The following is a 23,899-nucleotide window of genomic DNA, read 5'->3' as shown; positions in this document are numbered from 1 at the left end:
TTAATTAGCACTTTAGCCAAGATATGTGGCATTTGCCTTTTGAGATGTAAAGGCAACCTGTGCTCTGGATGCCTGCTACATGCAGCCCACTGGATTGGCATCCCATTTTTTCTGTTCTGTTATCATGCCTGCCTTATAAAGTCATTTATTATACAAATTGGCTACTTCAATTCCTTTTTCTGGATGGTGTTTGCATTTTTAAAATGCAGTGTGCTTATTAGTCAGTTTTCTTTAGCTGTCACTCAAAGTTACTGCATGACTTGATTCCCTGTTGGTTAAATAAAAAATTAACAGAACAGCTGCCAGTCAAGTTTACCAAGCAGTCCAACAATAGAGAAACTGCAAGCCCAGAATATTCTTCCGTTTCTGTAATTATACACTGTGAAGAATAAGAATTGTATGATAGCCTGGCATTCCTTATGTGAGCTTAAGTGCTTACATTATAGACTTCTATTTTGAGGACATTATTACCATGCAGTAATAACTCAGTTCAGGTTGCTGATACCTAATACACATTAGTTTTTGTAGAGCTAGAGAAATTTGTTAATATTCTATTTGCAAATATGCCAATAAAACTACTACTTGTTTTCTAAAGATACAAAAGAAGTTTTTAAAGACAAGTGACAAATCCTTACCTCCATTCATCTTGAATATTTCAGAAAATACGGATTTGATCCAATTGCTATTTAAACAGCAGAGTATGCCAACAAGTACTGAAGTTCCAGAGGTGACTGTGTTGGAATCACAGAATCACAGAATATACCAGGTTGGAAGGCACCCACAAGGATCATTGAGTCCAACTCCTGGCCCTGCAAAGGACCATCCCCAAGAGTCACACCACATGCCCAAGTGTATTGTCCAAACTCTTTTGAATTCTGTCAAGCTTGGTGCTTTCCTGGGCAGCCTGTTCCAGTGCCCAACCACCCTTTAGGTGAAGAACCTTTTCCTAATATCCAGTCTATACCTTAGTGACACAACTTCAGGCTGTTCCCTTGGGTCCTGTCTCTGGTCACCACAGAGAAGAGATCAGTGCCTGCCCCTCCCTTTCCCCTCACAAGGAAATTGTATAGTGTAATGAGGTCTCCCCTCAGCCTCCTCTTCTCCAGGCTGAACAGACCAAGTGACCTCAGTTGCTCCTCATACGGCTTCCCCTCAAGGCCTTTCACCATCTTCATTGTCCTCCTTTGGACAGTCTCTAACAGCTCTATATCTTTCTGATATTGTGGCTCCCAAAACTGCACACAATATTCAAGGTGAGGCCATCCCAGTGCAGAGCAGAATGGGACAATCCCCTCCCTCAACCAGCTGGCAATGCTTTGCCTGATGCCCTTCAGGACACAGTTGGCCCTAATGGTTGCAAGGGCGCTGCTGACTCATATCCAACTTGCCATCGACCAGGACACTCAGGTCCCTTTCCGTGGCACTGCTTTCCAGCACCTCATTCCCCAGTCTGTATGAAAATCCAGGGTTGCCCCATTCCAGGTGCAGGCCAGAAATAATAAATTCAAGTCACAATGTTGGATTGAATAATTGTGCTAAGTTTATCAGAGAAGATATTTTTAAAAGGCCCATAAGGATATAGTGAACCCAATTCTGCTAATGACCCATAGAATTTATGCTCATAAATACCTGATCCTCAAGTCTCCTTCAGATGAGGAAAACTATTGAAATTTTACACCTCTGTAAAACCAATCTAAGGAGAATTAGTTCACCTAACAGTTACTGCCAGTGAATTAGCATGAAACCCATTAGAAGTTTGTTTGCACAAATGTGAAGTCTTGAACAAATCTGTCACCACTGTGACAGTGTTATGAATGGCATCTAAGGTTGGAAAAGCTCCAGCAAAATGTCTCTCATGCTCACCCAAAGGCAGGCATTCTCAGCATGCTTGAAAGATAGTGGTTAAACTCTGTTTTGGGTGAGCACAGGTACAGAACTTCACCTGCACTTGCAAGAGGATAAATTAAGCACTTCTTGATCAAGGATGTAGAAAGCTGCTAGGTTGGTAAGAGTTTTATTTATATAGCTTTTGAGAAATGGAAATTGTGATAATTCTGAATTGTAACTGCGGTAGCCGAGTACTTGTACGAATGAAATCCCTGTCACTGCCTAAAAGTGTTGAAGGCTCATTTGAAAACATTCTCTCCTTGATGCTTTGATCTATTTTCAAAGCCCAGTTGCTTTTGATAGATTGAGCAGTACTCACCTGGCTTCCAAAATATACAAGTTGTTTTTTATCTTTTTAGTGACCTGACTGTTGAGGAAACAAGTTTCCAAAGATCCAACTCGGTGCTGATAAGCTAGCTTGCAGTGCAGGCATGGACTGTGGTGCTGGCTCATGGGCAGTGGTGCTCAAGTCCACTGATAAGCACAGCACCAATGCAGACAGCTAATTCGTTGTTGGAAAGTTTAGCCAAGGAGCCTGCTGCAAAGTGGTACTGAGGTGCCATTGAAGGCATGTTCTTTGTGACTATGATAATAGACTCTGCTTTAAAACTCCTGGGTTCCTCCTCTTGAAAGGGCTTTGTACATTGATATTTGAGGCAAATCATTCAGTTCCTTTTTCCCTGGTTCATGCAGCAGGTAAATGGATGTCATACTGACATTCTTCATGAGCTATTTTAAGGACAATGTAATGACTACAGAGAATACTAAAATATTTTGAGAAAAGATGTTAGATCTGCAAAGTGTTGTTAAATGTCCCATTCATAGAAAACGCACATTCTGGGAGCTAATATGTTGCTCAGCTTGAAGAGCTTAGAGGAATACAATGGAGCTATAAGAGGAAGTTTTGTCATCTCTTCAGCATGGATAAAGGAGAGGGAGTCTTATACTGGGGACAGAAATAATGTGTTTTACTAACTGAATATTGTCAGACAGCGGTTTTTGTACACACATCACTCGCATTTCCCATAAGCTTCTAAGATATGCAGTTTATGAACTCTTTGCACTGAGAGTAATCTGTGTTGAGATCATGCCTATGACTTTATCTATTTTAATATTAAATTATGAATTTATGGATCTGGATACTCTGTGAATAGCATTAATTATTTTAACGCAGACAGAAATATAATGTGACAGCAAATAATTACAAATAAATTCCTACCTTCTATGGAACTTTATCTGATTACTTGACTATTGTATTCAGATTCTTCTCACGTCATTATGAGAAAGAGAGGTAATAAAAATGTATAGAGACACAGGGCAGGGATTATTCTGATAACATAATTCAGCAAATAGGAGAGCTAGTCAGAACAGAAGAAAGTGAATTGAAATGCCCTGGGTAACGAAGGCTTCTTTGGAAAAAACAGGAAGAAGTGAATATCCTTGCTAACTTGACAGTTACACAAGCAGACCTTTGTCCTCAATATGACATCTCATATTAAAATATGAAGCAGGTAACAAAAGTAAAACTTTCCCTAAAATTAAGGAGAATTTTAGTTTCTTATGGATTTCATTGCTGTAGCAGGATCTTTAAAAAAAAAACAACAAAAAAAAAACAACAACAAAAAAAAAAAAAAAAAAAAAAAAAAAAAAAAAAAAAAAAAAAAAAAAACCCACAGAATTATTTAACAGGATTTTGAAAAGATATGGCTATTTGAGGAAAGCAGATGAGGTGGCCTGGGGGGAAAGCCTGAAGAACAACAAACAGGTATGACCTGTGTGTGACTACGAATAGTCCAGAAACCAGAGCAATGAGTTGGTGGGACAAGATGCTGCCACCAAGAGAAGAGAGCATGACATTAGCTGTCTGGTTTTACAGAGGACCACAACACATTCCTGAACCAGGCAACTATGATCTCAATGCTCCTGTCATCAAGGGGTTGTATCCAAAAACAGAGGCCTAGGCAGCTTGTCCCATTGCTGGGATGAGCATGGGGACTGTGGAGACACCAGATGACGTGGGCATGGGGAGGGAGGAGGAGGGCTAAGGATTTGGACACCTCTACAGAAAATAAGTATAGGAGCTGGGAAACCTATGGAAAAGCAAGAAATATAAGGAGCGTTGAGAAAAGAGTAGTTTGAAAACCTTGCAGATGAAGTGACAAGGAAGGTGCCTCTGGCAAATTTGGGAGGGAGGTGATGCTGAATCCTTTTAGAGTCAGAAGCAGTGGAAGGAAAATATGCAGAACTGAAATGGACAAGATGTTTAAGCTATAGCTTATGGTTATTTTGGTAGAGGAAAGGAAGCATTGAGTATCTGGCCAAGCATAAATTGAATCACAGTCTTGCCCCTTGATAAACATTACTTTTCAAGAACAGAATAAGGAAAATATCTATATAACTTCATATTCATATACTGTTCTAATCATAATCGAGACAAAATCTCTCTGTCTCCTGCCTCCCAAATCAGGTTATAATTTAAAAAAAAATAAATTAATAATTTAATATTCTAGGTTATTGCAAGGGTGTTGCATTTATTCTTAAACTAGTATCAATGCCTATAATACACTGTTCTAAACTGGTCAGTAATAGCAATAGAAAAATGTTAAATTCAGTAGGGTATAACCAGGCCATGAAGCACTAAGAGTTCAAACTAAATACTAGTAGCTTAATATCTAATTCATTTTGGTATCCCAACATTAAAACTTGTAGAAACATAGAGACAATCTACATCCATCCTGAATGGGGTTCTGATTAATGTGAAATATGTCTTCCCACCAGTGCCTGAGTGTTTGGGGAAAGTTATTTTGCATTTCCTCTAGTAAGAATTGCAATTATTAAAAAAAAGTAATTTGCCTATTTATTTCATCTCTCTGTGGAAAACCATGTACTCAAATAGATCGTGGCACTTTTTTTTCTGTAACTGGGAATCTGAACTCTTTGAAGCATATTTTCATATTACCTTTCAAATCTTGAAATGTGATATAAGTTTGTCATGGTGTTGGTTTTGATTCTTTGTTTGACAGTGTATTTGTGGCATGGCTCAGAGGGCTTTCTATGAACTTTTTTTTCTGAAGAGTAGCTATGTTTATAATTGACTGAGAGGAATGAGTTATCTCAATGTAGTAGTAGCAGAGATAAGCTTTTTTCCTGCAGTCTGCATAAAGAGTTGTTTACAGGCACACATCCAAGCAACTACCAAAGCTGAAGGGAAATAACAAAACCTTCCCCCAGTCATGGGCACACACACTATCCCATTTCCTCTCCAAATCAGAATTAATAAGGTGGACCAAAGTAGAGGCATTTTGCTCATCTAGTATATTCACCAGTAGGTTTAAAGCTACTGCTTCTGGGCTTTTTTCAGTTGTTGAGAAAAGACTGGATTTTTATTTCAAATTGTTTAGTTAGGTTATTGTTGTAGATTGAATACTTGTTATTCTGTTTGTTAAAATGTTCCAGTGATGTTAATTGATAACTTCTTGATCATCTTCAGTGTCAGAAAAATACTTTGCTAATCTCCTGTCATACCGTATTAAAAAAACAATAAATCAAATAAATATTAGGTATGCGGCTGACTGGCACTTCCCCCTTGTGTCTGCAGAGAATCTGATTTAGAGTCATACTACTATAAAACTAATATCCATTTATTTGCTTTTTGAAGTACACGCTCAGTAACCTCTGAAATATAATCCGAGTCTTCGAGTTCCATTTGCAGACCCCTCTTTATATTCTATGTCCAGCCTTAGCTATATCGTCTCCAGTTTGGAAGACCCAGTTGTGGATGTCTATAAACACAGAAACATTAATTTTTAACAAAATATTGGAGAAGCAGATGAGTCCTAGAAATGCAGAGTACCTATTAATATAGGTTCTTCAAGCAGCAAAAATAATGAAGCCTCATTTCCTGCCCTGAAAATATATCCAATTTTTTATCAGATCCCCTGAGTTGCCACAATATATTGTTCACTCGCTGCCTTATTCCAAGTTCTCTCTCATGACTTTGGGTTTGGATGGCTAAGAGGCAGTATCTGCTGGGATTACCTCAAAGTTACATCTATGTGGATTTGCCAGCTGCCAGAAACATATTTATTCACTTACTAATTGGTCCCTAGCTGTTGCAATAAAAATGCCCGAAGGCATAAAAATGCCTAAAATTCAGGCATAAAAATGAAATGCTTGAAGTCTGTTTTACTTTAAGTGGGAACATTTCTTTGGGCCCTCCTCTAGCTGCTGTTTTCCCTGAATTTCACAGAATTTAGTATCTTTCAGACATCTGTATCTTTGTCAAATTCTGCTGAAATCAGTTGGTCGTTCTTAACAATGACCATGGAGCAGACTGATGTGCAGATGCATAAAGAAACAAATCTAAAAATTATAAAAGGAAAGATGCACATAACTAAAAAGAAGTATAGATTAGCCTGACTTTAATTCAGTATAAAATAATAGAAATGTCAACTGTGTACTCAGGTAACAAAGAATTAGAAGCTAGATAGTAGAATTCTGCAAACTTTTTATTTTTTTTACTCAGGTATTGTTACTCAGACCTGTTATAATTCATTGACAAGCTTCAAGTTAGAATGATGACAGCAACAATAATGAATAATGTAAAAATATTTTTTTTAAAGTTCATAGGACTTAAAATCACATGAGATCTTGAAGTAGGAATGAGTAGAGCTCATATAAAGTGGGCTGAAATCTGTCATCTAGATGTATACTAAAATTAAGAAAGAATGAGTGAGGAAGTGCCTAGTAGCACCTATTAAATACCTGTCCTTGCTCTCATCTTGTTTGGTAGCCTTATGAATGACAATGCATATTATTTGCTGGCTGGGTTTCCAGTGACTGGTTACATTTTTCCAGGCTTTTGCACAGAGATGTGAGCGTAGTTAATATTCTTTAGTATAACTACCATCACAGATTAATCTGAGTAATTTGGTCAAAATTATCGCAACCAACTAATTATGTTTTAATACAGAAAAGTGTATTTGACAATCATAAACAGAGATTATACTTATAGGCTGGGAAAATCTCTGTCTTAAAAATCAGTAATTCAGAAGATGGCATAGCAGCCAGCAGATAGAAGGGCTTTTTTTCGTGAGATCCCAGTGTCAAGTTGTGGCTTTGAACCTTATATTGATCCACGGATGAAGAGGAAGAAAAATACACAGTAGACACATTGAAGTGATCATGCCACTGTGAACACCAATAAGACCACTGTTAAAAACCTGTACCCTGTTCTGTTTCTCACACTTCCTGGAGGATGGAGCTACTGAAGGAAATTCAAAGTTGAGGAATTAAATGGTCCCAGGGGTCATCAATCAACCATTGATACATAAGTCTTTTAGGAACTGATGAGCCCAGAATATTGGGAAAATGTTGAAAAAGTAACTCAATCACTCTCTCTGGGTACTTATACATAAAAAAAAATGTTTAATGACAGGAGCCAAGGGAACTTTTCAGTCTTCTAGACAAGCAGCAGAAATGGAAATTAGATTAATTTAAACTTGCAACAAGGTGTAAGTTTTTGGCACAAGCCACAGATAAATATTGGAAAAGCTTTTCGGAGGAAATGTTGAGTCATTATTTTGCTCAGTGTCTTAAAATTATGCCAGTTTATCTGTCTGCATGTAGTATATAACTGTAAATATACCATATATAAAAAATGTACAGAGACATGTAATATTTACCCATGTATATTGTGTGGATATATTCTAACTATATCAGAAATACGTAGAAATATAGCTGTAGAGCTTTGTTACTTATAAAGAATAGCTTTGTAACTAATATTGAAAACAAAGACATAAATATGAAATCTAAAAAAATCCAAAGCTGGGCATGAGCTGGAAGCTGAATTAATCTCCAGAATACACTTCAATTCAGTTTGTTAGACTTTGCTTAAAGTTACATTGTCTGCACAGTAGGTGAAACCATGAATTTTCTTTTGGGATGAAGGAGAAAAGGTTAGTGATTGCTTTTCCACTAGCAGAAAAATAAGTCTATTTAATGAATTATTGTGAAAATACAGTTGAACTTTTTCAAAGTGAAAGAAACATGGCAAAGAGTGAGGACTATAATATTTCAGTTTGATCCAAGGGAAACCTCTACAGCATCATGTACCAGACAGAGCTAACAGCTCCAGTTTTCCCTTTGCTAAGAGGGATTGCACAAATACTAAATTGATTTCCTTTTCAGAGTGATGATAATTGCTTTTTATCCCAGAGCCCCATATCAGACATTATCCTCAACATCTCTTCACAGATGAAAAGCTTAGAGAAGCTTAAAAGGCAAACACAAAAAATGCTACATATATAAAATATTTCTTAGACAAATTATATCAAATAAGGTACTAACTTCAGACTGACTTTAATGTGCAAGTGGGAGAAATATCAGTTGCTTAATGAGGGCTGAAATTTATCCCCTTTCAGAAAGCCAATATGACCCTATAAACCACTGAAAGCCAATCCTAAAATTATGATTTAGGGAGATTTAAGGGGAATGATAGCCCCATGCTATCTTTTTTCATGGAGTCAGTATTTTGTTGTCACTGACCTGGTCCCATCCCATTGATTTGTAATAAAACTTAGTATAAGGTATTTGGGATATTTTTCATGCCAAAATTCATCTTGGCTTCTAGTCTTCTCTGTGTTGGCTGCTGGCCACCGCTAATGCAATATCTTAAAAAAACAAACAAACAAAAAAAAATCTCAAGATCTCTGGTGTATTTGAAATACTGATTTAGGCCTTCCTCTTCCAAATCCTCAACAAACATTTCTAGAGCCAGTGTGATACTGCTATTTGTATTCTATGATACTCACTATCTCTTGAAAAAAATACTTAGAAGAGAGAGTTTGAATTTGCCAGATACTATTTCAGATGTGTTCCACCATATTGCAGGCAGTATGATCATTTCAAGCTCTTTTGCTTGTGGGATGCTGGGGGAAAACACGTCAGAAGACTTGGTTAATTGTAAAAATATATATCTTTCACAAGCTAATTGCAGGCTTAGGAAAATTGTCTTCAGCTATTTAAAATTTGTTTTAAAGTTGCCTTGTCCATGTTGTTGACATTTCTATGGAAATTAAAACATTCTGTTCTCTTCCAACAGTTATCTTTAGATAACTGTTATCTTTAGATAACTGAATATACAAATGTTGTATTAATTTAGAAATATCTGCTTGGACATACCACTAGTCATCAAGTCTTCTTTGTAGATTATACCCTGGTCTCTATAGTGTCATTGCATCTTGAGAAGGGAAGGAGTTATCCTCCCCTAGAAAGGAAAAAAAGAAAGAAAGAGAGAAAGAGGGAGAGAGAAAAGAAAGAAAAGAAAGAAAAGAAAGAAAAGAAAGAAAAGAAAGAAAAGAAAGAAAAGAAAGAAAAGAAAGAAAGAAAGAAAAAGAAAGAAAGAAAGAAAGAAAGAAAGAAAGAAAGAAAGAAAGAAAGAAAGAAAGAAAGAAAGAAAGAAAGAAAGAAAGAAAGAAAGAAAGAAAGAGAAAGAAAGAAAGAAAGACATGTTTCTAAGGATGCCCTGACATTATACTCTTTCAAGGGTACTGAGGGCTTCTAAGTGTAAAACTGATGTCCTGGAAACCTTTAATTTTAAAATTCTGATGGTCCATGAAATATTATGATGAATTCGTTTGAACCCTACAGAAATTCAGCCAATTCAGTGGCTGAAAACCAAAGGTAGATAAAGTCAGACTGAAAAAAATGTACATTTTTAAAGTCAAGGTAAATATCCTTTGGAAGAATGTTTTCTCCCTTGTTTTAAACTTTTGAATTCCTAATCACTTGTTTGAACACAAAGGATTCACTCAGTGTTCATAAGGCAATGCTCTGTGGCTTGTATTGCATTCACACTGATTGCAACTGTGCTATCTCACTTAAAATATAGTTCCATATCTATGAAACACATTATGGAACTATGAATTTTTTTCCTTGTTTCACTATAAAAAAAAAATAGTAAATTTGTTGTGACTAAGTTACACTAAAAAAATGTTATGTACTTCCTTTTTCAGAATTTATACTATTCTCTACAGACATAGAAAAATTTTATATGCAGTAAATTTCTAATTCTCCTGGGTACATTCTCCTCCCTCATCCTTTCATTAAATCTCAGGAAATAATGTGACAGCTTTTATATTCACCGACAACCGGTTTTTGAGGCAGCCAGTGCTGCCTTGTAGGGTGCTGGCAGGTGGCAAAACACCCTTCAGAGGAAGGAGGGTTTACATAAGTTTGAGGTGTATTCCATGTATCCCTGTGCAAGGAAAAAAACCTTTTTCTTGAGCGGTCCTGGAATGAGAAGGTACAATCTGGCCCCTCAAGCAGTGACCATATGCATGGTTTGTGCATGCAAAAATATATTGGCATGAGGTGATTAGATGTGACGTGTTGACCTTGGATTGCACTCAGACACCCACCCAACTGCTCGTTTACTCCCCTTGCTCAACAGGGATGGGTGAGAAAACAGGATAAAAATCCCTGTGGGTTGTAGTAAAGGGAGATCCCTTAGCAGTTAACATCACAGGCAAAACAGACTCAACTTGTGGAAAATTTATTTAATATATTGCCAGTGAAAACAGATATGGATAGTGAGAAACAGAGGTACAAAATAAAACAAGTTTTTCCCCCTATATCCCACTTTTACCAACATCAGCTTCACTCCTTCATCCCTGACCCTTCTGCCTCCCCATCCCATGTAGCACAGGGTGATGGGCAATGGGGGGGTTGCAATCAGTCAGTAACAGTTTATCTCTCCTGCTCCTTTCTCCTCACACTTTTCCTCTGCTCCATCATGTTCCCTCCTACAAGATATAGTTCCTTCAAGACAAACCTGCTCCAGTGTGGGCTCTCCATGGGCCACTGTTTCTGTATCCATGGTCCTTCACAAGTGGTGGGAAATTACCTGCCCCACCATGGTTCTCTCCCACAGGGGCTTGGAGCACCTCCTCCCTTTCCTTATTCTCTCACCCTAATGTTTATACTGCTGTTCTCATGTCCTTCTTTCCCCTCTCCTCTGCCTACCAGGATTTTTTGCTCTTCCTTAAATATTTTTTCCAGAGGTGCTACCATCTTGGCTGACGGTTTCGGCTGTGTCCTGTGGTGTCTCACTTTGGAGTTGGCTGGAAACTGGTTGGAACCATCTGTGTCTGGTATGATGCAGGTCCCTGGCCTCTCCTCATGAGGCCACCCCCTGTGTCTCCATGCCAGCACTTGAGCATAGACACCCAGTACATTAGAAAACAGTTTTATGGAGAATTGATTAGGAAACCAATACTATTTCTAGCACCACCATGTTTTTACTTCAACAGATTTATTTCCAAATTTTGTACCATTTCAGTTCTTGTTTTGTATTGTTGCTTTGAGTGTTTTTATTCTGAAGTTTTAACTTCTTACCATATTTTGATGTGTGGGTTGAGCCCACACCTGCAGCAGCCCCAAGACAGCCACTAGGGTCTGGCAGGCCCCTGCCCTGCAAGCTGGGAGGGATAGCATACAAACCTTTGGACAAGTGATACAATGACTTTACGAAAGAAACAAATATTAATACTAATTTTCTCCCTATTCATTCTTAAACACTCTTGTAGGCTAAGTACAGTGTATTTTTTTTTTAAAGTTGCATATTCCTAAAAAAAAAAACAAACTTGTTTTCATAGAAGACTAAAATCATCTAAATGGCATTTACTGTGTACATCTTTTGTGGGTTTTTTACTTGAATATTTTTCCAAAGTATTGCCAATAAAACAGTTCCAGTTGATCTTATTAGTGGCCATAAAATGGAAATCTGTGTGCCTGGTTCCTACAAATCACTCAAATATACCAGGATAAAATTTGTTCAGAAGCTGCCTAAGCAAAGCTCAACAGAAGAGTATAGGCAGAATCACAAAAATGTGGATCAACAGAAAGGCATTTCCTCAAAACTTATGTTTTAACAGGATTTTTACAGGTATAAAGTATAGTATAATATAGTAAACTATATATTTTTCTCTTTCTCCTGTTGGGTGGCAGGGACAAGTGCTACTGCAGCTGGTACTGACTTCATGGAAGGTGTCCATATACGCAGTACATTGGACAGAGCAGTGCAGGTGGAGCCTTCTCCCATAGATGGTGCCCTATATTTAGCTTAGCATTATGTTGTCATGATGTTTCTTCTCAAGAGCTAATGGCAGGGGTTTTGTTCTGCTTGGGGTTGCTGCATTCTCCAGATAATCCCTTGATTTCTGTAAGCTACTTGCAGCAACCTCGAGGCATTGAAAGCCTAAGAAGAAATGTAGAAATCATGGAAATGAGCCTGGAGTCAGTGGGTATGTTTGTGCTGCACATACTTCACTGGAATAGAAGTTACCAAATTACCTAACAGACGAGTCTAGCTGTAAAAGTACGGAAGTCTAAGTTTGGATTCCTAACAGGCAAAATGATTTCATGGTTCTTGTTGTCCCTGCATGGCAAGTTGACTCTCTTTATCTGTGTTGATTTGATTCATAGTCTGTAAGAGAACTCCTGAAATACACCAAAGTTTGGGTAAAAGAATTAGTTTGGAACTAGGGGCAAGGCAAAGGGGAACTGTTCTTGATGTTATCTTGAAATAAAATTATGACTATCATTCATGTATTTAAAGCTATGACCAGGATTGCTGCTCTGCAGAAGCTTCTCAACATTATGTCTAACAGTTAGATTTGCTAAGATGAATATTACCTTGAGTGCAGCAAGAGATAAATCATTAGACAGGTGTCTTGTACAGACCCTAAGAATCTGCTCAAGATACATGCAGTAAGCCAAACTCTTGTCAGTTGACCTGGGTTTTCTATGCAGAATCCAAACCACTGCTGGTAAAAAAATAGGAGTAGGTAAAATAAGTAAGGTTGAAAGTAACATTAATATATAGAATGTTTCTAGAGTTCCGAGGCAATGGTAAGTTGTTGTCGTGAGCCAAATGAAAGAAACAGCTGGAAGCTGTCTCACCAGAACTATCTATAGAAAGCAGCTGAGAGGAATCATGGGATTCCTATATATGCTAGCATGTTCTATGGTAATTACATAACACATACGAGAAGTAATATCAGGCATAATAATGACTTGAATTTCAACAAGGAAGAGTTCCTGTCACCCCTTATGCTGTTACCCTACCTCGGTATACTGTGGGAGAAAGCTGAGCTGAATGTTGGCAAGCTGATGAAAGCGTCTATGCTGCCCTGAAAATCCCTGTCTGTGAATGCAGCCTGTGGCAAAAACTGGAAATGTGAACTACTGGAGACTCATCCTCAGACACTGACAGTCCCATGTTTGTGGGTAGCAAACAGTCTGCGTGTAAAACTAGAGAAATGGAATGTTACAGTAGGGTGGCATTTCTATCTAGACAGAATCAGATCTACTGGCACTTAAAAAAGAAGAACAAAGTCCTTTTCTGACCTCAGGCAGCTTATTTCAGTTGAACAGAATGCTTTTGATCTTGATTTAGGGCAGCTAATATATGACAAACTTGCTGACATGGGAAAGTAATAGGATTATCTTGGCAACAAGCTTATGAGGGAATAACCCAGGTGAGGGGGAGAGTTTATATTGTTATCCCTTTAGATAATAGGAAAGCATAAAAAAGGTAAGATTCATCTCACTGTATTGGTCAGGGAGTGAAACTCATGAGCATGAAACACATACTGATGACCTGGACATTATGGTCCTTGATGTCATCAAAAGCTGCCCTTAAAGCATACAAAGCGTCCTGTGTACTAAACCATGTGTGGAAGCACAGTATGTACACCATGCCATACATTGCTGTACTGTGTATGGGAATAAAAGAATTAGTGCAGAAACCCATAGACAATTGTCAAGCTGCTTGCACGCCTGCCTCCATGTGAATCTCTAGCAGAGCAACATAGCAAAAGCTGTGTAAATACAGCAAGGCATTTTCTGAAGCTGGAGGGATGCAGTCATGATATGCTATTTCCTACAGGACTAAGATTCAAATATTAGAGAACCTTGGCTTTGGTTCAGAGAAGCACCTGGAAGCTTGGATGCATCTATCAGCACCTCTCCAGCTGAGTAGGAAACTCATAAAATAGGCTTTCTTAAAGTAATGTTTCATAGTCCCAGAACCCAGAAAATGTTGTCATGCCCAGATGTCCTTCTGCATTTGGTATTCCTGCTTTTAGATAAGTTTACTCCAAGGCACGGTGAGATGAGCACAAGTTTAAAAGGAAGGATGAAGCAGAGACAGACACAGTTGGCAGTAGTTTGATTTCTGAAATCAGGTTGAATGCTAAGGAGCATTTTCTGTGATCAGTTCATCCCTTTATATGCTTTCCAGCTGACTCAAGCTGTTCTGTACTTATGCTATATAGGATTTATGGACTGATGTGATTAGAAAAAAGTGATTTATGGATTTGAATATGCCTTTACTATCTCAAGTACAAATTAGGAGTAAAATAAAATTACTGTGAGAATGAGACCTGTATTTTTTTCAGCTACACTCCAGTCTAAAGATTATATTGTGGGATATCATGGAAAGGTAGAGGTGTTAGCAAGATACAACTAAGTTGTGAATTGCCATGCAGAGATGTAATATAGAAAACCCCTATGTGTTGTGAGCAATTCTATTTGGTTTGCCCATGAACAAAATATTTCACTCAGATTTCTCACAAATACTGTTGAGAAGAATTTCATTTGCTCTCCTGTAGTTATTTGGGCTCGCTTGCTTCCCTGAAATCTTGCGTTTGTGAATGTATTCATCTCTGTGTACATTCTCTTTTCCCTCACATATATTTGCTTTCGTTTGTGAAAGTCATGTTAGTGGGTTTTTTATCTTGTCTCTAAGGAGGTGTAGCTCATTGTAGTGTATCAAATTTTATATTTAAATTATCAGTATGGATATGCCGCACTCTATAAAATGCAAACACATCTTGGAGAAATTAATAATTTCCGTGGGAAAAATTAAATTTATAATTCAGTCAAGGCAGTTCTGTTCTTTGTTTATCAGACAGATAGTGTACTATCTTAAGAATATCTGAAACTCATCTGTAATAAAAAGTTGTCATTCCTTTATACAAATAACATAATTAAATAATACAGACCCTTAACAGAACAAAAGAGGTTAAACTGTATTTTTCACTCAAAACAGATTATAATTAGTTCCTAGCAGAAAGTTGTCTTGATACAATCTATTATTTTCTCACTATTGTGACTGTTGTTGATGGGCTAAGCTGCAAAGTGGGTACATACAATCCCACTCCCATTCATTGCTATTTAGAGTATGTCAGGTGTCCATTTTAGAAACAGACAAAAGCATCATTTGCCTGATGCAAATTGTAAAGTGATGCTTTACCTATGCAAAGCCTGTATTTCTTTCCTTTTACAAACAGAACTTTAGAGACCAAATCACATACTGTGGAAAAATATTTGAAGGTTCAGCTTCAGAAAAGAAAGAACCAGGAACATGTTTCGTGCTTCCTAAGGCCATTTTAGAGAATTTTCCTGTTCTTTCAACAGTCTGTAAAGGATGAGCATACATTTGCTTGTGTATATATTCACTGGGAATGGCTATTTAATCTTAATTACTGAGATCAAGACTCTAAATACAAGACTCTCATAATACAAGACTGTCAAATACACCATAAAGCTGCTGCAGCACCCAAAAAGTGTACATAGGCTGCAGCTGAGCAAGCAGCAAAGCTGGTTCTTGTTCCTCATGAATGGTGGCTCCACAGATCGCATCCAATTTCTGTACATTTCTGGGTGGCAAATAAGCCTTCCTGACTGCAGACTTTAACTTCCTGACTTGTTAAAGTTTTGATTTGACAGTAATAGGAATTTATTTTAGTTCCTCTTTTGAAGTAGGGATAAAGGGGTTTATCCAAATACATACTCAGCAACTGCATTAATAGGTTCTAATTAATGAATTATCCATTCAGTGCTACAATAATTCACTTTATCTCTGACCACTCCCAGTGAATTATTGATATAGTGACATTTATTAGCAAACTGCCATTTGCATCACTTTTACATTATTGTTTTCATTATTAATTTACTTGTAATAATTCTTTAGTGCTTAGTCTCGTCAATAAAGAGGAACAGATGGAGCCTGTGAAGTGCTTAACCTTATCTTAATTCTATATCCCTAACACCATTGCCAATAGCACAAGGTTAGATACATAATACATTAACTGACAGTTCTTTCCTTTTGTACATTCCCTTGTCTCCTTTCTCTCCTGTTTCCCAATATCCCTGAGTTTGTTCTGTAAAAGCAAAGGATGATTCGCTATTAATGACTATTTAAATAACAGAATTACATTACTATTGTACTTGCTTCTTTCTGTCCCAGCAATGACTATGAATTAATTAGCATTAGAACACTGGAAATTCCTGTGAATTTACCATTATATTCTGTGTGCATTATTGAATGATTTTACACTTCCTAATGCAAAACTGATGATATCTCTACAAACCTCAGGGGGAGTGCGTGAGGTCATTAAAGTTACATTTGCAAAGAAAACATGCGGATTTCTTGCTCACATTATTTTTTCCTGTGCTGATAATGCTATTTTTGAACTTTTGTTCAGAGTGGTTCATTTGTATTGAAAGATTCTTTTACCCTTTATCCTATTCATCTACCTTTCCAAACTTTTCATTTCATGAGGGAAACGAACTGTGTTTTTTCAATAATTAAAACATTCCTACAGGAAAACAAGAACTTACATTTTCAGATCGTAGTGTTGTCTTCAGAGGTAACAAACACAGAAGGGCAGCCCAGTGTGAGAAAACATGCATACAAGTCAGAAATGAAAATAGCAATTTACACCATGTCTTCTTCCTGTCTTCATTGCTGATAGCTTATTTTCTCCGTGAAGGAGGATTCCAGCAGTAACGCTGGTGTTTTGTCATCCAGGCATCTACGTGGGGATTAAAATGATGAAGTTTTGTTAAAAATTCTCCTTGGAATCCTAAGTTTGCTCTATATTTCTGCTGATTGTTTGTTATTATTTTTAAAACAAAGATATTTTAAATTCATGGGAGCTCACAACATTATTAGCACCCTGCCGGTGACTGAGGGAGAAACACTGGCAAATGCAACCCTTCCTGAAAGCAATTAATCTCTCTGTACTACTTACTGAGCAAAATCTTGATGTGTTAATCCAGGTGAATTGCTCAAATAGAATTTTTTCCGTCAGAATCAGGTAGTATTTCCATAACCTACATTTTTCTGTTTTAAAATAGCCTCTTTTTTTTCTGAAGTAAATAGCAATATGTATTTCAGCTTAAATTTACCATCCTATATTAATAAAATTTCATAAAATTTGTAATAGTTAAGTAATATATTCTTGAACAGGGAAGAAAAATCCTGGCTATACATCCAGAACCAAAGGTTGTTGAAATGATTAAACAGCTTTTAACAGCAGACAAAAGAAATGTTTTCTTCATGTCAGTTTGATTTACTTCAATAACTCGTTCAAAGTTAAGGAACTGCTTAGAAATAGAATAAGCTGAAGCATCATTATCTTTAAATGGTCTATGAATAAACTCTCAGTCTGGGATGCTGAGACTTATGAATTGATTCATTAGCTGTATGTAAAATTAGGCTTGGTAATAAACCAGTTTTAAGTATAAATTGTTTGATACATTTTTCCTCTGTATACATTTATTGCAATTTTATTTAAATAATAAATACGCTTGAAAGGCTGGGATTTCGCATTTCAATTGCAAATCCCATTTCCATACAAAGCAGGTTGATATGAGTCGTAAGTAAATAAAAATTAATCTTCTATAAAGAAGAATTATTATCATTTCTATCAGAATGCTGTGTAAGTATTAAGCATTTGAATAATTATCCTGAACTATGCCACTTCTGAAATGGAAATGTAAGGTATGTTTCTGGCAGTGTATGGAAGTAACAGATTAGTTTAAAAATTAGATTCAAACTAACTTTTTTTTTTTTTAATTTACCTACAGACAAGAGTCAAAGTCCCTTGAGGAGAAAAGAATAATACACATTAAAAATAAATATTAAATGGTCTTTTTAAAAAATAATTGTTTTACAGTTTTTGTATGTTTGTATTTTTTTGTATTTTCACAGAACTAATGTTTGAAATCTTATGAGACATAATTTCATATTCAATTCTTTAAATAATTTTGAAGTTTTACCAAAATATTATAGTTTAGGGCCTTGTAAGTAGGCAGTTCTGTGATGTATGGGAGATAGAATGGCTGTATTGCTGTATTAATCATAAACCCCTACTTTAGGAGCATCTTTACTCAGAATTTTAATTCAGTAGACAATTCCAACATTTCTAAAATAAATTTAATTTCCAGCTGAAAGAAAATAAGTTTTGACATTTTATACTTATTAAAATTCTGTTTAAAATATGAAAATGGGCATTTTTTTTTCCCTTAGCAAGAGTAAAGCAGTCAGTTTACATTTTCATGTAACAAGAGTTACATAAATTTATTTTTAAAATGCAGAATTATGGTCACATTGTTATTGATTTATTTTATATGTATATGATGCTGACATTTTAATTAGAAAGACTTAGTTGCTTTATATTAGATTTCCTTAATGATTTATCAAAATCAGAAAATTCATATTCTTTCTTGAAAACAATAACGACAGCAGGTCCCATTAAATCACAGAGCTGACAGAGACACCCATCTCCAACTTGCTCAAAGTTGCGAATTAGTTAATTTGTTTCAAATGTTTAATTGCTGGAGAAGCGGTTCAGAGTGTGGTTTGGTGGCCCCTCACGTTTTTGTGTATCCAGCATTGTAAGGGCAATGAAATCTCAGCTGTTGAGGTCTGTTTCTCTGAGCTGAAGGAGAAGGAAGAGGTTTTATTATGTCAATGATGTAGAACGTATTTAAAGCGGTAAGGATCTCACCGGTTTCAGCCAATCACTGACATACTAATTATGCCTTAACTGCATCTCCTGTTTCCTCCTAGGTCTTACTGCTGCAGCATCTCTCGTATCCCTGGCCTGGGCTTTGGCTTCCTACCAAAAGGCCCTCCGTGACTCCCGTGATGACAAGAAACCCATCAGTTATATGGCTGTTATAATCCAGTTTTGCTGGCATTTCTTCACAATTGCAGCAAGGGTCATTACTTTTGCTCTGTTTGCCTCAGTTTTCCAGCTGTACTTTGGGATCTTCATCGTGTTGCATTGGTGCATCATGACCTTCTGGATCGTTCACTGCGAGACAGAGTTTTGCATCACTAAGTGGGAGGAGATAGTTTTCGACATGGTTGTTGGGATAATCTATATCTTCAGCTGGTTCAATGTCAAGGAAGGAAGGACACGCTGTAGGCTTTTCATTTACTATTTTGTCATCCTTTTAGAAAACACTGCCTTGAGTGTTCTCTGGTATCTGTACAAAGCCCCTCAAATCTCTGACGCATTTGCCATACCAGCACTGTGTGTAGTGTTCAGCAGCTTTTTAACAGGCATCGTTTTTATGTTAATGTACTATGCCTTCTTTCACCCCAATGGACCAAGGTTTGGGCAGTCGCCAAGCTGTGCTTGTGAGGACCCTGCCACTGCCTTCACCCTACCCCCAGAAGTGGCCACAAGCACGCTAAGGTCCATCTCCAACAACCGGAGTGTCACAAGCGAGCGGGATCAAAAATTTGCAGAGAGGGATGGGTGTGTGCCTGTGTTTCAGGTGAGACCCACCGCACCATCCACACCTTCATCCCGGCCACCAAGGATTGAGGAGTCTGTCATTAAAATTGATCTGTTCAGGAACAGGTACCCAGCATGGGAGAGACATGTGTTGGACAGGAGCCTGAGGAAGGCAATCTTGGCATTTGAATGTTCCCCTGCTCCTCCACGGCTACAGTATAAAGATGATGCCCTTATCCAGGAGCGCTTGGAATATGAAACCACATTGTAAACAAAGCAAAAACACGGCTTGAAGAAGCTCCAGTGTTACAGTCCAAATTAAGGGTTGACAGTAGGGCTGTAGGAATAACTAAACTATGTACTACAAGTAGAGAAGCAAGCTATAGTGTTCTTAGTCTGGCTATCATCATGATTATCATTTGATCCACTGTGTGCAGTCTGTCTGCAGGACACTGATACAGCAGCGTCATCTGAAATCCTAAAAAAACTTTGACCCACACATACAGATCAGTTACTTCAGCTGGGGAAACTCACCCACGACCCCTTGCTGCTATGAAACTCTAACTGCACAGTACTTACAACCAATCAAGAGCTTTCAACTTTAGCCAGTAGTGCATTTTATTTTAGAAATTAATGATTGATATTTCCATAATCAATGGCAAAAATAAACAAAAACATACCTTTTCAAAAATAACAAAACTAGCACACAGTGTTGCTGTTATGAAAATTGTTTTCTGGGGAAAAAAATAGGAACATAATAGTTTTCAACACTCCCATAAATCAACCATTAAGGTTAGGTTAGGTATGCAAAATAGTTCTTAATTAAAAAGATACATTATCATGTTTGTAAGGCTGTCAAAGGAAAGTAAACTAAATTTTGATTAATTAGGTCATAAAAATTAATACTACCAGAACTGTTTGTTTTCTGTAGAATTTCAAAGTCTTTTTAAAATAAAATTTAACTTCTTGATGTTACTTTCAGCAGAAATCCTATGCAGCTCACTTCTGCTTTTCAGAAGAAATAAGGAGCTCTAACATGTAGTGATATACATTAAATGATAATCATGATTCAGTGTTCAATTTGCAAAAAAAAAAAAAAAAAAGTGAAAGAACAGGGAAGTATAGTTTTCACATTCTAAACTTTTTGGAGGACCCCATTCAGACATTTCAGAAGAAGCTACAAGGAGATGAACACACTGAGACTTCTCTGTTTCAGGACTGAGAATGCATGATTCAGTGTGTGAATGTATGCAGGGGTGACAAGAGACTGTGACATGCCATACCCTTCTAGTGCCAAACATTGTATAACTGCAAGGTTGATATTGCCTGAGGGACAGATAACAAGTGGCACAAGCCCTACCAGAAAAAGAAGCAGGGAAGACCAAACAAGTTCTCAACATGTAGAGACAGCTCTGATTTTTCCCAACCCAAGGTGAAAGTGGTGTCTTTTAAAGGCTTTCAACCACCTCTTAGTAAGTATATTCACAGAAGTATAAGAAAGTTATGTGGAAGAGTCTCTTCTGCCTGTTCAAGACTTTTGTCCAGATGCGTTTAAAAATTACATTGAATCTCTTGTAATAGAGTGCTTTGCTGCAAGCTTTTGGGTTTTAAATACCTCCCTAAATCTAGTCAATGGTATTATCCTTCATGTTAAAAGTATCCCCTGATGGTGCTTTCAAATGCATTAAAGGTGCAAGTCAAAATTTGATAGTATTTTTTTTAAATCTGGTGCAGAGTGAAAAACTCATGGATTATTTCGATATTTTTGTAAACTAAAAATATGGTATAAAAGGTTACTTTTTATAAACCTCAAATCTTTTAATACATTTCATTCTCTTTATAGCTTAGATTTTAAGAATTGGTCCATGAATTTTATCAAATGGCTTTTTCAGGTTGATGTAAACCTGGTTTTCACACATTATGGATTTGTTTTGCAGTGTAATGCTATATGAAAGCCTACATGGGTACTTTTAGAATACCCTATAAACTGTGGATCCTGTTTCAAATGTAAGTGGGTTGTAAAGACACCAAGTGATTCCATAAGAAAAAATTTGCTATAACTATTTCCATCCATTTTAGGAGAGAGAAGCAGAACTGAAGAGTTGTTGTTGTAAATGGCATTGTCAGAATGGAGAAGACCTGATGATTGGTATTGTAATCTTCACTGTCAGATATATCCAGTGTAGTCACTGCTGTATATGCTGCTGGATTAATTTCAGTCTTTCCTATTACGAATATTTGTACTATGAAATGGCCAAGGTTACACCGACTATGTTTATTTGTATGCGTTCAATTAGCCATTTTTAATGTTGACTTTTTTTATTAGTGAAATGTTCGATACCTGTTGTTCTTTGCTGGGGCAAGTTCCTCAAAACAAAAAAAAAAATCTGTGAAAGTGCAGGAATCTGCAAGGCAGAGGGAACTTTACACAGATCAGAAAACACCCATGCTTCAAGGGTTTCTTAGGTATTTTCAAATTAAGCAGTAGCCAACTGCCTCTATAATAATTTTTTAAATAAAACAATTTTTTGATAGTCCAAACCTGAAGCTTTGTACAAAGTGATTGCCCTTCTCTCCATGAATATATAGCTAATTATTCAGAGAAAAGCACTCATGTTTTGTCAAAAAATATACCAGTGCAAGAACTGCTAAAAAAAGGTTTTTGAAGCAAGTCCTTTGTCCTGTCAAATTCAGTAGAGCCTTCACTCCAGAATCAAACGCTAGCTCGCACAAGAAAATTGCTGGTTTTCTTTACAAACAAGGCAAATGGTAAGCTTTGTGATCCAAGATGTGTTTCTTCTGGAAACAGTTGAATGTGTTTGCTGCTGCTTTAACAAGTCAGAAATTTAAGCCTGAACGAGGCACAGTGGGCAGCCTTCGCAAGCTCTACCCACCCTCTGGTACCTCCTGGGGAGAGGGGCACATCACGGCTGTCAGTGAGGCTTGTCCTGTGCTGCTGTCCCTCTCATGCCCTTGCTCTTCCTCAGAGCTGTGAGCCCTTTGGTCAGGGCTTAAAGAATTGAAGAAACGTTCCTTCGTATGAAATTTAAAGTCTGCACCAGTGCTTGCTTTGCAAGGTTGCTGAAGAAGGTTTGGGGTGAGTTTGTTTGATTTGCTCTTGTTTGGTTTTGGAAGGAAGGACACAGAGGTATTATTTATCCATGTGGGTTTTCCTGCCTAGCATTTACTTTCTTTACTCTCTCAGCATTTTTGATTTTTTTAAATAATGTTTGTAAAAATGTTTATCTTAAGCAAACTACTACTGCAGGGTCTGAGTGCAGAGCAACATACACATACACATATATATATATATGTATATGCACAGCACTATATATATACATCTTGTCCTAAGAATTCAGTCTCACTGTTTGAGGGATGGAGAGAAATCAATATACACTGTCAAAATTTGCTCTCCAAAATCTTACTCTGTTACATTCATAACATCAGTGATACTTGCACTGAGAACAGGGTGGCCATTGAAATCTTAACACTCAGATGACTACGTGGACAGTTTCATAATTTGCATTGCTGTGAATAGTCACATTAAAAGCTGTAAGAACCTTTTATAGAAATTGCCAAGATTAAACATCATCCACGTTGAAATTCCATGATGGCCTTAAGGAGAGTTAATAATCAATATGCACTATTCTTTTTACCACAGGCAGTTTTAAAATCAATAACATTCAATTAAGACAGCAATAGCAAAAAAAAAAAATCCAAAAAACCAAACAACAACAACAACAACAACAAAAAACAAAAAAAAACCCATCCAAAAAATTGTAAAGAAAATTAACTTCTGCTTTTGAAATAATAAAAAAAAATCAGGCCTTCTAAATTTCATTACAGAATACAAGAAAATAAAATGTTCATATTTTCATATTCACATTCTGGTAAAGAAAAGCAATCACATCTCTTTGTTAGAAGTAAGAATTATGAAAGCATTGTTCTACTGAAACCAAAAAATTGCCAATGGATTTAATGGTAACTTATCTGGTTAAACACTTGGTCCTAAACTTTTGAGGGTCTGTATTTGTCTGTTACAGAAAAGGCGATTCAACTACTATTCACTACTCTAATTAATAAAGAAGAGATAATGTATACCAGGTTCATTCAGAAAACATATAAAAAATGTAACATAAAATTTTTGTCTTATTTTAAAAGTTATTTTTTCTGTAATAAGATAATTTTTCTGAAGAAATTCTTTGCAAATATGTGCAATACCTTTTTCCTGCATATTTAATAATGAAAAAAAGTAATTTCTGATTTCGCTTATGTCAATTTAAATATGTTTCTTGTGCTAGAACAATGTTTCTGTGCTTGGGCTATATGGCTTTGATGACATATAAACAACATTTTTATTGACAAAACAACAAATTCTCTATTAATTAATTTTTATAACACTGGAGAAAATT

General features: G+C 36.7%; 1 protein-coding gene across 1 annotated transcript in view; it reads left to right on the top strand.

Moving 5' to 3' along the window:
• XKR4 (XK related 4) overlaps nt 1-22,034 on the top strand; it is a 218,857-nt gene extending 196,823 nt beyond the window's left edge. Inside the window, exon 3 of the mRNA XM_027749023.2 lies at nt 18,812-22,034. Coding sequence (XP_027604824.1) covers nt 18,812-19,758 — 947 coding nt within the window. The 3' untranslated portion in view covers nt 19,759-22,034. The remainder of the gene's footprint in view (nt 1-18,811) is intronic.
• Nucleotides 22,035-23,899: the final 1,865 nt, after the last annotated feature.

The sequence above is a fragment of the Pipra filicauda genome, unplaced genomic scaffold, assembly GCF_003945595.2.
Source record: "Pipra filicauda isolate LSUMZ 115617 unplaced genomic scaffold, ASM394559v2 scaffold81_size6448238_pilon, whole genome shotgun sequence".
Taxonomy (NCBI): domain Eukaryota; kingdom Metazoa; phylum Chordata; class Aves; order Passeriformes; family Pipridae; genus Pipra; species Pipra filicauda.
Note: the sequence above shows the minus strand (reverse complement) of the source record. Positions and strands in the feature narration are given on the sequence as shown.